Source organism: Ammospiza caudacuta, chromosome 3 (assembly GCF_027887145.1).
Source record: "Ammospiza caudacuta isolate bAmmCau1 chromosome 3, bAmmCau1.pri, whole genome shotgun sequence".
NCBI classification, from domain to species: domain Eukaryota; kingdom Metazoa; phylum Chordata; class Aves; order Passeriformes; family Passerellidae; genus Ammospiza; species Ammospiza caudacuta.
In genome coordinates this window covers 104091234-104106070 of record NC_080595.1, presented here as the reverse complement: position 1 = coordinate 104106070, position 14837 = coordinate 104091234, and the positions used below count along the sequence as shown (strand labels likewise).

The window sequence follows — 14837 nt, the reverse complement described above, 5'->3', positions numbered from 1 at the left end:
AAAAAATTGAAAAGCTTTGGATATGCTGAGGAATTAATTCCGTTATTTAATAATTTCTACTTGCACACTGTTTTTGTTGTCTAGTGGAAAGTGAGTGAAGGTGTTCTTACCTGACACCCTGGGGGCATTAGTGATTTAGGTTAATACCTTTAAGCTTGGAAGGCAGAGGAAGCTGACCTGAAGCAATGACTACTTTTTTCATAGAGGTAATGACAAACATCTAAGACAGTAAGATCACTTGACTGTTCAGAAATAATGCCTGCCTGACATACATGTGTTACGATTTTTCTCAAGTGTTGGTGCTGAACTGATGAAAGAATCACATGAACATGTTTTGGGGTTTCAGATAAATGCAGAATTGAGCCCTTTTTAAAAGCAATTTACTCCTAGGGATCAAACAAGAGCTGTGAGCATTTGTGTATAATTTTCTTCCATTTTTTTTCAGAAGGCACTCCCAGAATGTCAGGGTGTCATCACATTTCATACAGATTCTCTTCAGTATCGTCTGTCTAAGCTGACGAAGAAAATGAAGAAAATGTGTACATCAGTTACAGAAAATAATTCATTCTTAAACCTGGTGGAAAATCTCGACCAGTTCACAGGTTAGGTTTTCTTGTGATGTCCATACCACAGTTGACTTCTCTGCCATAAATGGAACAAGTCAGGAAAAAGTGCAGATATATCTTCCTAGAGAATGCTTTGCGTACATGAAAATTTAAATCACATACCTTTGTCTGTTGTCTTCTATACAGGTGGTATTATTGTTTCTGTAGCAGAACTGCAAAATTTAACATTTGATCAGACAGCAACTAAGGAGAAGCAGAAATCAGAGGCAAAGCATATTCAGATGCAAAAGCAACGGGCTTTGTCAGATCTCTTTAAAAGCCTTGCTAAAACAGGTGAGCTTCCACTAAAAATGGGCTTGGTTTAAAAGTACAGAGTTCTTGAGTATTTTACTATCTTTGCCAATATATCTAAACCCACCATAATATGATGTAAGGTAACACCTTTACACTTTACACCTTTACTCATTCATCAGCCTTTTCATATCTTAAAAATGATCCCTAACTCAGCTTTCTTAAAGGACATGGGGCAGTGAAAAGTCTTTAATGTACACAGGTCTGTGTTAGTCTTATTTCAGCTGTGTTGTTCAGCTCAAGATAGCTGAGCTACAACATGTTCTTACATTACAAAACTTGCAGCATGTTCAAAGACTTGTCAAAATAAGAACATTTGATGTCTTACTACCAACTGTGTGAGTGACATTTTTCATACAAAACACAAGGGCATCAAAGGGCGTGTGCTGAAATGCCGTTCCAGGTTTGTCATACCGGAAAGGTCTGTCTTGGTCCCGCTCAGAAAACTGCCAGGAAGTTCTGTACCTCCGTCCGCTGGACTTGCGCAGTGCCTTGGCTGCCGTGGATTGCACACATGAGCTGGACACCACGTATGTACCCAGGACTTCTCACCCTCAGATTGGGTGGATTGCAGCTGTAATATATGGAATTTATGGCATGTTGATTTAGACTGGGGTTTCTCAACAGTAATTCATTTAGGATTTTGCATATTCCCTCCCATTATATCTCAGTTTGGTATGTACAACTGAGCAAGATTCGGGGCTTTTTTAATTTCATTTTTTTCTATATTTGCACTTTACCAACTGTTCCCTTAGTTTCATTCTTTCCATGAATTAGATTTCAGTTAGCCCTCCACTGTCCAGCCTTGCCTGGGATGCTTTGCTAGCAGTATATTAGAGCATAAACTGCTAATGATTTTATTGAAAGTGAACTGTGGTTTTCAGGGATTTCTTCATTGTTTTGTCTTCATTAAATAATGCGGTATTTCAGGAGAAAATACATATACTTCAATGTGGGCATTACTGGAAAAGTTTTCTTAGGGGAAAGATGTTTTTTCAGGTTTTTTTAACTGTTTTTCTGTCAACAAGGGCTTTTTTGTCATTGAGACATGGTGGTTATTGTCCTGGGATGTAAGCATTTAGTTTATGTATCAGAGTGAAAAGAAAGGCTTCTGTATGAAGCTGGATATAGCTGCATGGGGAGCAAGAAAAACAATATCACTATGAAAGCATTAAATGGTATTCAAAGATAGAGATCTTGCTGCTGTTGCTTAGGGTTTTCTTAGAATTTATTTTTAAAATCAAATGTTTTCTTAAGACTAGAATATTTTTAGATAAAATGCAGAATTGAAAGATCGATGCATTTTCTAAACAACAGATTTCAAGCAAAACTGTTGGGTTGAAGAACTGATGTGGTGGCTCCAGCATGCTGAGGTACTTTTTTAATACCATACTCTTTGTGCTCTGCCAGGTTGCTGACAGAGATTTCTTCTGCCTGGGATGGGTGCCAGAAGTACTTCTATCGGTCACTTGCACGTCACTCACGGCTCCAGACAGCCTTGTTAGCACCTGCCAAGGTAAAACCAGCAAAGAAAAACCAGAATCTTAGTTCTGTTAACTTCATTTACCAGCTTGGACTGAAATTTCAGTGTGGTAAAAAAGTGATGGGAGATAACACTGTGTTGTGTGATGTGATACTAAATATGACACTTTTGTAGCTCTCATTAAATGCAGCATGTTGAAACCTGCTGTTTTCTGTAGGGACAAAATTGGTTTAGGGAAAGAAGTTAATGATCTGTTCAGTGTACATTATCTTTCATCCCAGCAGATCCCTAATTGCCTCATTTTTGTGCATGAAGAAACTCATGAAATGCTGAATCCAAACTTGTAAGGAAAATAATCCCAATGTTGTCCAATGTTCTTGAAGAAATCAGTTGATATTTATAATTGGGCGTAACAGGAGTCTGTGTCTCTTTTAGACTCAATCTTTTAGACCAAAGATTGGTCTAAAACCAGTAGAACAGACAAATGAGCTCTGCCATACCAGAACAACTTTTCCAAAATTTCAGTAATAAAGCACCTCTTCCAGATGTTCTTCCTCTCACTATGCTTTACCTCTTGTTTTACAACATGATCGTATCAAAGTCACACCCGATAATAGATACAAATAGTGGAATGTGGCTGTGATCAGTTATGCTCTGTGTTGTGACCATCTATTCTGAGCTTTAAGATGTGTCCACTTCTAATGAAAGGAGTGAAAATAATTGTCATATCTGGTAAAATGAATGGTTGTAGCATTGGTCATGAATGTAAAGCATTTAGGCTGGTACTTCTTCAGATTTTAATCATTATTTGTATAAGGTAGATTTAATACTGGAACTGAATTCCTGATAAGAATTGCTGCAGTGGAATGAAATCTAATGTGAGTGACTGTTACAGAAGTTACTTGAAAGGCAAATTTTATAAGGCTTGTTCAATTAAACCATAATCTTTCAGCCTGTTGAGTGAAATGGAGGCACACAGATGCTGTTGTCTCGTTGTTCATCTAACTGTCCCCTCTCACCTTTTCTGTCTCTGTTTTGTTTAGGATATTGGACTGGGCAGCATTGAACGCTGCAAAGGGTTCACTGCACACCTCATGCAGATGCTTGTGAGACAGAGGAGATCTCTTACTGCACTCACAGAACAGTGGATCTTACTCAGGTATTTTCCATCTTCCAATGTTAAATTGTTGGCAAGAAGTTTTGACAGTAATCAGATCAGTTCAAGAAAGATGGAAAATAAGGCAGAAGAAAGTAACAGCTTTTTCCTCTGCTTCCCAATATTTCTTCTCCTCTCAAGCCTAGATAGGAAAGATCTAAGTTTATCTTATCACTGCAGCCACTATTTTGGAATCAGAATAATTTTGTAGAACATGTAAGGCATATATGTGAACTAATTTCTGTAGTTAATTACACAGTTAAACCATTAATCTTACAGATTGTTATATCTCTCATTTGGTATTGGCCTAAGTTAATTTTGTTTACATTCAAGTTGTTGGCTTGACCTGGGGCAAATAAATGATCTGGATGGTATTTTGAGCCAAAATAAATAAAACATCAACAGCTTACAAAGAAAAATTCTAGAAAGGTGGGACATACTGGATATTGTGTCAAAACTGTAAAAGGAAAAGTGTGTAAGAATCTTTCTTACTCTATGTGATCTTTTATTTCATTGCTTGAGTCATCAGAGTCATTGCAAATGACACCTTTGTTGAGCATATTTGTGCTTAGCACTCTAGTCCATAAAACTTCTAGAAGTCAGGTTATGAGCTAGCACCTTTGTACAGAGAAGGAATTCTGGACTGGAGATTACTGCTGCAAAATTTATTGTGAGGCCAGGAAACTTGAAAAAAAATGAATAAACAGAAAACCTCAACTAAACAAACTTCTTAGCTTTACAGTCACAGAAATAGTAAAACTATGTGGACATTTATCTGCATTACTATGCTTTCATAACAATCAGATTTCCAGGGCTTTGTAGTATTTCATAATTCAGGGAGGGAAAAAAATCACTAATTAACCAACGTTAAAAAAAAACCCAACAAACTATTGTTTTAGTCTTTCCAGGAGAAGTTATTAGCTAGATTTAAAAAAAAAAATTTTAGTTAAAGATATAGCTTTTAAAAATGAAGTACAACTTAAGACTCAGTGATTTTACCTTCTCTTTCTTTCATCTTTACTAGGAACCTCCTAAGTTGTATACAAGAGATAGATTCTAGGCTGACTGCTGGCAGAGACTACAATGCAGCATTTCCTCCTCAAGACAGTATTCAATGCTGGACAGACAGACTGCAGCAGCTCTGCATGCAGTGTGTGATGGCTCTCGAGGAGCTGTCTTGGTTTCTCCAGTGCTGCCCAAAAGAAGAGTCAGCCAAGAGCAGTGACAGTGAAAGGAGCGATGTGAAACCCAACGTTGCTCAGAGTTCAGTCCCTGAAATGGGAGATGTTCTTGCAGGAATACCTGACCTGATTCCCTCAGATCTAAAGCACTTGTCTCCAGTATCAGCTGAGCAGTTGCCTCCTGGGTGCAGGATGAGGAATAAGGATCAGTTGTGGCTGCAGGTAGCTACACAACTGACTGCAATGACAGCAAATGTGAAGGCCATGAAAGCAGAGGTGGACAGAGTAAGACAACAGTCACGTGAGACCTCCTTTTATTCCTGGTGAGTCCTACACATGAACATCTCTTCTTTATGTTCACATAGTAGGTGTGAAGTAATTTTTGAAAATTTTTGCCTATGCATATATTCAAAAGTGGGTTCAGGTGCTCCTCAAACATTTTTCCATTCATTTTTTTTGCAAAATGCAGTGCCTGACTCTTTAAGAAATGTATGTCTTCTCCCATTCCCTTGACAAGTCAAAAAAATTTCTGTCTCAGCTTCCCACTTTGTCTTTGGTCTCTCAGGATTTTATCCCCATAGATCCTTAGCTAATGAGGTGAATTTCAAATACAAATTTAATGAAGAGATTTTCATTTTAAAATAAGTTTGTAGCCTATTTAATAATATTCTTCTAATTTTCTCTCTGCTTCAAAGTGTGACTTTAAGCTTTTTGTCAAATCTTTTACTTACTAAATTCAGGATGAAGATATGCTGCCTCTCCCTTATCCATGACCAAGAAAAGGCTTAATCTGAAGTTGGATTGTTTGTTCTTGTTTCAGTATTATGGTATTTCTGTTGCAGGAAAGACTTTGAAGTTTGCACATCAGCTGTGAGTTGTTTGCTGGAAGTGTCAGCCCAGTTACAAAGCATAGAATCCCTGTTTCTTCCAAATGGACAAGACATGGAAGCTGCAAATCAGATTGCCCTAATCAAGAGCCTGAAGTATATACAAGAAGAAGTTAATAACACATCTTCACACTTCACAGCCTGGAGAACACAGCTTCTTGCTCCTGTGTCAAATTGCACTGGTGAGGATAATTTTTCTCTACCTGATTCATAATGTTGGTAAAGACACAAGAATTTATTAGTTTGGTTATTGCTGAAGGTGGCCCTGTGTTCCTTCTGATATCCAAAAACTTCATAAAATTAAAACTTGCAAAATTTAGTCCAGACTTTATTTGTGCAGTAGAATTTTTTTTACCATCTCTATTAGTGATGGATCCTGCACCATAATTGTAGGTTACAATTAACAAGGAGATTTTGGTAGAACTGTATAGTAAAAGCTGCATAGTGCTGTCATTTGTCCTTGCATAAAGGAAACATAGGAGCCTGTAATCTGATGTTTACAAGCATGTAAAACTGCCTGTGTTATGTTCAAAAGGAAATCAGCAGTCGAATGAAGAGTTTGTGGAGCAATTCTCAACAAAAGTGGAAACTGTTATCCATGCTGTTCTGTATGCTGTTCAGTGTTTGGTAGAGAGAAAACAGGAAGGTGGAAAAGAGGAAGAAAAATCTTCAGAGGAAAATGGTAAGTTTGTCAATGTACTTGAGTAGGGAGCAGAAGAGTTTAAACCATGCAAACATTAATATTTTAAACAGTGTATGTCGGAGGTACCAATACACAAGGAAATTACTATTGTAATAGAAATTGTGTATTTAGACAGGGTGGCTATTTCTAGATTGCTTGCTATAACATTCTAAAAATGTCTGATTTGATCTCCATATTTTTATGTGTTTGAAAACAAAGAGGATGCGGCCTTACTTGATGTGATTAAAGCTGGACATATAACTAAACTTTTGGATCAAGATCTGTCTGCTGATTTGGAGGCTTTACATGTGCAGAAGGCAATTTTAGGTGTTTCAGAACTCCTGGAGATCCTGAAATCTTACAGGGAAGACTGCACTTCATATAAACATAAGGTAAATTTTTTCTTTTCATGAGTTTCTTGGCTTAGGAGTTTTGAGATATTTGGAATTGTAACTACTTGGGGGTTAAATGTGCATTGCTTCTTCTTGCCCAGTGCCTTAGAACTAGAAGCATGTGAGAAACTGGGGACAAATAAAAGTAGTCTTCTGTAGTGTCTGGCAAAAGCTAAACATCTAAACATTCCTGTAGTAAGAAGACAAAGTTTTTGTGAAAAATCTAGGAAAAGCTCCAGAAACGTTAGAATTAGTACTTAAACTCACCTACTGATATTTCTGCTTTGAGCATGTTTTCAGTCACTGTCATGAGCCTCTCTGGAGGTGCATGTCAGTAAGTACAAGTAATGACTGACCGCTGATTTTTTGCTTTAATTGTAGTTCTTCAACCAGTCCTGCTATTTGCTGGTGCGCCTAAAGCCCATGCTCTGCAAATATTCAGACCTCATCCTGTTCTACCTCACTATTTCACTGGCATCTCACAGGAGTACTGGAAAGCTGCTTTCTGTTCTAACCAGCATTTTTACAGAGCTTGCTCTGAAGGTAAGTTATTAGAGGTAACAGTGGCTTTATGGCAAGCATATAGTTAATGTGTAAAAGTCTTGTAGAAACTAAGCTGAAAAATGTACTTACTACTGAGGAAGATTTTGAGTTTCTCTTCACCTTTGCAGGGATTTTGTTTGCCAAAAGAGTTACTTGAAGAAGAAGCAGGAGAGGGAGCAACAGAGTTTCATGACTATGAGGATGGTGGTATTGGAGAAGGGGAAGGCAAGAAGGATGTGAGCGACAAAATAGAAAGTGAAGATCAGGCAAGTGTTTGGGGCTGATCTTGTTTACTTGAAGTGAAACTGAAAAAGCTCTTGAAATCCATGACGTGGATGTGTAAGGTAAAAAGAAACACAAAGTTATCTTCAATCTCCTATTTATGTTGGCTTTTATTTTTGCCTATCAGCTTATGATCTTGTTGTGATACTTTTAATATCACAATATGTTTTTGTGTGTTTTAATATGCTTGTGAAGCTTTTAATATATAGGCAAGATTAATTGTAATTTTTGCTTTACCACTGATTTAGATAGAAGACAATTATCAAAAAGGGAAAGAGAAGGAGAAAGAGGATCAAGATTCTAAACCAGACATTGAAGGAGAAGACAATGCAATTGAAATGTCTGAAGACTTTGAAGGAAAAATGCATGATGGAGAATTGGAGAAAAAAGGTTTGGTTCTTTCATTATGGCAAACTTACAAGAAAAGTTATAGATCAGTTTAGTAATGGTTGATGTTTTCCTATAACATGTGCATGTGTGTCCTTTGCAGCTTATATCAATTAAACTGAATGTGGTGATAAAATTTAGGTTCAAAGTATGATTGCTTATTTGCTTCTAAAGTTAACAAAACATCTTTCTCTCTTCTGTACCGAAACACATTCTGAACTGTACACAGAAGATGAGGAAAATTCAGATGAAGAGGAAGAACTGGATAAGCAGATGGGCAATCTTGATAATGCTGAAGCTGATGATAAACTAGATGAAAGGCTCTGGGGGGATGATGAAGATGATGATGATGATGAAGATGCTAGTAGTAAAACAGAAGAAACTGGACCAGGAATGGATGAGGTAATAAGGAACAAGATGGGGGGGGAAAAATATCAAAGGAATTGAACTCTGCTAACTTAATGTGACCTAGATGGCAATTGCTCTTGTAGCTTTTTGCCTTAGAAGGGGATAATTTCAGGGAATATGTTCTGTTGAGTATTGTCTTTTTTTTTTTTAGTAGGAGATGATGTCACTAAGACTTTGAAAAGTGGATAAAGTTAATTGAGCTTCTTTTGGATTTATTAATAGGAGGATTCAGAGCTTGTTGCAAAAGATGACAACTTGGGGACAGGAAACAAGGATAATAAAAAAAAGCCTCCCAAGAATGAGGAAAAAGAGCAACAGGAAGAGGACAGTGGAAATAAAGAGAAAATCCATGAACAAATTGATGAGGTAAAAATTATTTGGACTAAATGGAGTATCTTACTGTTAAACCACACTCTGTTGCTCATACCATGTTTCTGAGAATTTGAAAGGCTTTTTTTTAATAGTGAAGCACCCTGAAAAAAGTTCATTTCAGAGCTAAAAGTAAACCATACTGTATCCATTATAATACACATTTATTTTCTGATTCATATTCCAGAAAGGATTTCTGGAATGTGTAATAGCTGAACTTGTAATAGCTGCCAAAACAGGCTTTACATTGAATTGATGTTTTGATGGACAAAGCTTCAAAAATCTAATTCTGTTGTGTTTAGCAAAAGAAACACCTTAGTATGCAAGAGTACATTTAGCATCTCCAAGAGTGCATATTCTGTTTAGAATGTTTCAGCTAGTAAAATTGGCTTTGGAACACAAAACATGGTGATTGTAAGTACCACCAGTTTATGTAAATGTATTTGCTGAAATTAATCTTTCTGCTCCTTATGCATGATTATGTGTACCACTGGAAATCCACTTTTAACTGATCAAAATGTGATATTGTATCCAGTATGTCTTTGTCCTAGGGAGGAGAGTAGGATCTTGTTTCTAATCTTAGCTTATCCTCACACTTAGTCCGTGCCTGTTATTGTTTCCCTCATTCTTTTGCTGACAGCGTGAGTATGATGACAATGAAGTAGATCCTTATCACGGCCAGCAAGAAAAGGAGCCTGAAATTGAACCTTTGGACCTGCCTGATAATTTGAACCTGGAGAGTAATGAGAAGAGTGATGATGAGGAGGAGGAAGGTACAGCTGAAAATCTCTACAGATTCCCAGATGAAAGCCACGTGAAAGCGGGGTGGGGGGACGATCAGATCATGAACCCTTTTTGTCTACAGAAAGGAGAGAGATGGTGGTAGGATTCAGTGTAACCACCAGTAAGCTACAAATTCATTTGTGCATCCAAATACCAACACACCAAATGCAGGCCAGACAAGAACTCAGCATGACAACATTTTTCTTTACCTCCCTTTCATGCACACTGTGGAGCATGCTTTTCATGGTGCCCAAGTGATACAGCCTAACTCAGGCTGGAATCTCCTTAGTTAATTGTCCAGTTGCTTTTGTGGTTTCATTTTTCTTCTATTATACTTCTAAATATTTGTACTCTCAAAAGTCAATTTGCTTTCAGGAATATTAGGTTAAAGGAAGTTACTAGGAATTCATCCTGTTGTACTGCTACCTAGAAATCAGCTGTGACTTAAAGGAATTATCTGGCTATAGAAAACACAGATTCTATGTATAGAACTGAGTATTTTATGGGTTTTTGACAGGCTGGGCAGTTTTATACCAAATACCTGTAATATTCACTGTCTCTATACTTCACTGAAAGTTTTATATACCTTTCTGATTTTTTTTTTTATCCAGAAGAAGAGAATGATTTTGAAATAGATGAGAAACCTATGGATTTAAATGAGGCAGAGAAGAAAGAAGAACAGAATGCAGAGGATACTGGTGAGACAGAAGGAGATGATCAAGATGCAAAAGCAGCTGAAGAAGGCATTTCTGAAGATAAAGAGGAGAAGGAAGATGAAGGAGATAAAGAAGATCAAGATCACGATCAAGAAGAAAAGGCAGAGAACACTGAGGATGCACAAGAAGAAGAGGAAGAGTCGCAACCACCTGATGAGAAAAAAAAGGAATCTGCTGAAGATAAGGGAATCCCTAATGAAGACCAAGGCCTTCAACCTCAGGTACAGTGTAATAAATAAAAGTGTGATTTTCTTTTTTTTTAATTGCCTTATACGAGATTTAAGAAATGGATGTGCTGTGTGATACTCTGAAACAAATTTGACATTGAATAGACACAGTGAGAGTCTTCATCAAGATACTAAGAACTGCTTATTAAGCATGTGTTTCTGCTGTCAGTGTTCCTGCTGCCTCCTTGGCCTTGTGTTAGAGTGGAACAGACTTTTTCAGTCATGAGGGACCTACAGTGATCATCTAGTCCAGCTGCCTGACCACTTCAGGGCTGACCAGAAGTTTAAGCATATTTATTAAGCACGTGGTCCAAATACCTCTTAAACACTGACAGCTCTGGGGCACTGGCCACCTCTCTAGGAAGCCTTTTCCAGTGTTTGACCACCCTGTCAGTAAAGAAGTGATACTAAACTCCTAATGACCATTCCCATGCATCCTATCACTGGGTACCAGGGTGAAGGGATCAGCACCTCTCTCTCAATGTCCCTTCCTCAGGAAGTTGTAGAGAGCAATGGGGCCACCCTTCAGCCTCCTTCTCTCCAAACTAGACAAGCCCAAAGTCCATAGCCGCTCTTTATAGGACATTCCAGCCCTTGCACCACCTTTGTTACTCTCCTCTGGCCACATTTAAGGACCTTCACATCCTTCTTAACTTGTGGGGCCCAGAACTGCACACCACACTCAGATGAGGCTGCACCAATGCTGAATACAGTGGATTCAGCACCTCTTTTGACCAGCTGGTGTTGCTGTGTTTGATGCACCCCAGGATGGGGATTGCCCTCTGGGCTGCCAGGGCTCAGTGCTCACTCACACAGGGCCTGCTGTGGGCCAGCATCCCCAGATCCCTTTGCAGGGCTGCTCTCCAACCACTCCTCTTCCCTCTATGCTTGAGCCCAGTGTTATTCCATCCTAGGTGCAGAATCCAGCATTTGGACCTGTTAAATTTCAAATTAATCATAGTCCAGTGCCCCAATCAATCTAAACTCCTTTGCAAGGGGCCTTTTATTCTCCAAGAGAGGATAAAAGCACCTCCCAGTTTGTATCAGCAAGCTTGCTGATGGAGCATTCAACTCCTGTATCTAGATCATTGATAAATACATTAAACAGGACTAGTCCTGGAGCTGAAACCCAAGGAACTGGTGACTGTCACAAGATGAAATCTCATTCACTACAACTATTTTAGCCCTAGAATCCACCCAGCATACTGTGAATCCACTCATCCCACAGCTGGACAACGTGTCCAAAAGCCTTACTAAAAATCCAGAAAAACTACATCCACTGCCTTCTCTTCATGTGCTAAGCTGGTGACCTCATCACAGAAGGGCTATCCAGTTAAACGGGCCTTCCCCTTTGTTAGGCCATCCTGACTGTGTCTTATAACTGTATTTGTCTTTAAGTGCCTTTCAGTAACACACAGTTCTCAGTGTTTTTTAGAATGTTAAAATAATCTGATGTTATTTCAGGAAGAGGAGGATAAAGGTAATTCAGAGATGGATAAAGAGATCCCTGAGGCTGAGGAAAGAATGGAGCATGAAACACAAGGGCAGACTGGGCAAGAAAATCTGCAGAGTGACAGTGCTGTTGAGCTGGCTGGAGAGGCTTCAGAAAGAGACCAGTCTAAAGAGGTAAATTATGTGGAAGTGTTGGAGTTAAAAATGCTAAATTTGTTAATTGTGTTTTCACAATGCTAAATTGTGTTTTCAAGTTGAAATCAGGGAACTGCTGCCATAGTTTTTAAGAACTGTATATAAGACCTTAGTTTATACCAGTTGTAAATTCACTGAAAAAAACCGTAAAGACCATGTAGATACCCAGCACTTTCATTGCTGTAAAGATAAGTTTGGGATAATTGTTGAACTGTAGAAGTGGCTTGTCTGCTCTCCACAAGAATTATACTTGCAGTTATGAGCCATTGGTCATTCAGAACAGAAAGTAGCAAAGCACGGCAGTTTAACATCTGGAGTTTGTTTACAGTAGTTTTTCTATTTTTGGTTACACTTGAAATTTTTTTTTTTTCTTTCAGGAAAGTGGAACTGGAGCTTCAAGTGCAAATCAGTCAGAAGGCCATGAATCCACACGCATGGCCCGGATGGCTTCTCAGAAGCAAAGCATAAAAAATACACAGGTTGGTCTCTTCTTTTAAATTTTTGTTTAAATGTCTTAATATTGACCAGCAAATAGTCAGGACTCAGTTTCTCCTTGTCAGAGCACAGTTCTCATTAGTGGTGGGTTACACCTCTCTGGAAGGTCATGGTGTTAATTTGTTCCTTTTCAGAGTTTCAAGAGGAAACCTGGCCAGGCAGACAACGAGCGCTCGATGGGAGATCACAATGAACGCATCCACAAGCGACTGAGAACCATGGAATCCAGCAGTGAAGCAAAGCAGGATGCAGCTCAGCCTAAACAAAACGTGGAGGAGGCTGATGCATTTGAACATATTAAACAAAGCTCTGAACACTATGATGCACAGACATATGGTACAGTGGGATTTCTGGGGGTAAAGAGTTGTCATTGCAGAATCAAATCGTGAAACACTTGTTTTTGCTGTAGTTTCCCCTATTTGCTTTCTTAAGTTATCTTGCTTTGGTTAAAGGTGCCACACCATTTCACTACAATAAATGCTACAGTGCAGTCAGACTCTAACCAACAGTAACACTTCTGAAAATACTGATTTTTGGCTTTAAAAATAAATTTTATCTTAATATCTTTACAATCTATTCTTTTCAAATCTTACTTCAGCTAATCAAGGCAACAGCTTACTGACATAACACGGCGCACCAGAATGAAAGATAAAACAGGGGTTTGAGCCTCAGATCTCTTCTAAGTTCACTGAAATTGATACACAGTGGCCTCAGAATGCAATTTTTTTTTTAACTTTACTACCTCTCCTTACACTTTCCTGTTCACAAGTGTTGTTGTCTTTGTGCAGATGTAGCTAGCAAGGAGCAAGAGAAACCTTTTATGCCTCCTGAAGAGAAGGAAGAAGGAGACTTTGAAGATGCAGCAATGGAAACAGAAATGGAAGATGAGGATCTCAGAGCAGTAGACACTGAAGAGCTGAAACCAGAAAAAAAGAAGTCTAATGCCACTGAACCTTCTGGTACATTAACTTGTAAAGCATTCTAAATGCATGCTGATATGGATCTTTAGATGTATATGTAGGTATTCAGATTTGCATGTAGTAGATATGTTTCATAAGGCTGAATGCCTGCTCTAAATTGATTCCTCTGCAGCAGTATTCTTACTTCTGCCCAGTAACCAGCATTAGCCTTTGCTAAACTGATTGAGAGAGAGGTTTACTGCTTTCTTTCAAGTTAATGGGCTCTAATCTTTATCCACCACTTTGAAGAAATAAAAAGCAAACACTTCCCTGCTGTTCAACACAGTGCCAATTCACTTAATTAATTGGCATTTAACAATGCATTCCAGTGTCACCACCATCAGCACCACATAACTCAACTGTTTTATGTATAACTTTTGGCAAAAAAAAACAAAAAATCAAACCAGCAAGAAGTTGAGGAGCTGGTCTGAACAACATCTGGTGAGGTAGCATCAAACTCTCACTGCCTTCTTTCTGAAGTGGGAACAAAACTGAGCAGCTAACAGCAGTAGTTGGTAGACAAGGTAGGTCTGACTTGTCAGCCACACACCCCACCCCGCCTTCAAAAAAAAAGCTAGGTAGAAGTATCTCTTGCCAATTGCAATAGCAATTGTAATTTTGATGAATCTAGGTAAATGACATCATAGATTGGAATTTTGAACAGATTTCTTCTTGAACAACAGAAAGCATGGCTGGAGAGGGGAGACAAGTTTTACAAGCTTACATTCTTGCCTCCCACTCCCTTGAGCTTTAATCACTTAGATCTCTTGCTAGACTCTATTTATGGTACAGGTGTGCATGTAATCAGTCTACTTGTTTTTCCACATGATTCTCTAACTATGTTTGGAAAAACTGGTCTTTGAAACGTCCTACAACATCATTCTTTATCTCCTTTAGAATAGTTCTTAAGAAATTAGTTGTTAAATATCATAGTACAGTAGAAACAGTAATGAAACAAACTCTCTAGTCCATTCCTTTATTTGTAAATTGATTTTTGATTTATAGAAAGCTGTTCTTTAAAAAAAATCAGAGAGTAAAAGATCAGCAAAGATTTTTAATGATGGTTTTCTGACTCCTCATATGACTTTATACCTCCTATCATTCTGCCATAGAGACTATGAGAGTCAGTAAATTTACTTCACCATTGGAACTGTCAGGTGTCAAATATCTGTTAACTATTACTTTGTTTGGCAAGAAGTTTACAAGACAGAAAAACAATTTGCATTAGGAAATGCATGGTTTTCTGTTCCAGTGAGTTGCAAGATGTATTCATCCCATTCCTAGAATTAAATGTCTTAAAATTTGGCACTTCTTTTAGAAGGA

The 14837-nt window shown here is 38.2% G+C and overlaps 1 protein-coding gene across 1 annotated transcript in view; it reads left to right on the top strand.

The window, feature by feature from the left end:
- MDN1 (midasin AAA ATPase 1) overlaps positions 1-14837 on the top strand; it is a 93011-nt gene that overhangs the window by 69754 nt on the left and 8420 nt on the right. The window contains exons 74-93 of the mRNA XM_058801271.1: positions 446-602; positions 753-899; positions 1321-1447; positions 2328-2433; positions 3444-3559; positions 4581-5060; positions 5580-5806; positions 6160-6306; positions 6526-6698; positions 7080-7241; positions 7370-7507; positions 7772-7913; positions 8140-8312; positions 8541-8684; positions 9328-9460; positions 10082-10407; positions 11878-12039; positions 12438-12539; positions 12690-12891; positions 13344-13514. Of these exons, the coding sequence (XP_058657254.1) occupies positions 446-602; positions 753-899; positions 1321-1447; positions 2328-2433; positions 3444-3559; positions 4581-5060; positions 5580-5806; positions 6160-6306; positions 6526-6698; positions 7080-7241; positions 7370-7507; positions 7772-7913; positions 8140-8312; positions 8541-8684; positions 9328-9460; positions 10082-10407; positions 11878-12039; positions 12438-12539; positions 12690-12891; positions 13344-13514 (3535 nt within the window). The remainder of the gene's footprint in view (positions 1-445; positions 603-752; positions 900-1320; positions 1448-2327; positions 2434-3443; positions 3560-4580; positions 5061-5579; positions 5807-6159; positions 6307-6525; positions 6699-7079; positions 7242-7369; positions 7508-7771; positions 7914-8139; positions 8313-8540; positions 8685-9327; positions 9461-10081; positions 10408-11877; positions 12040-12437; positions 12540-12689; positions 12892-13343; positions 13515-14837) is intronic.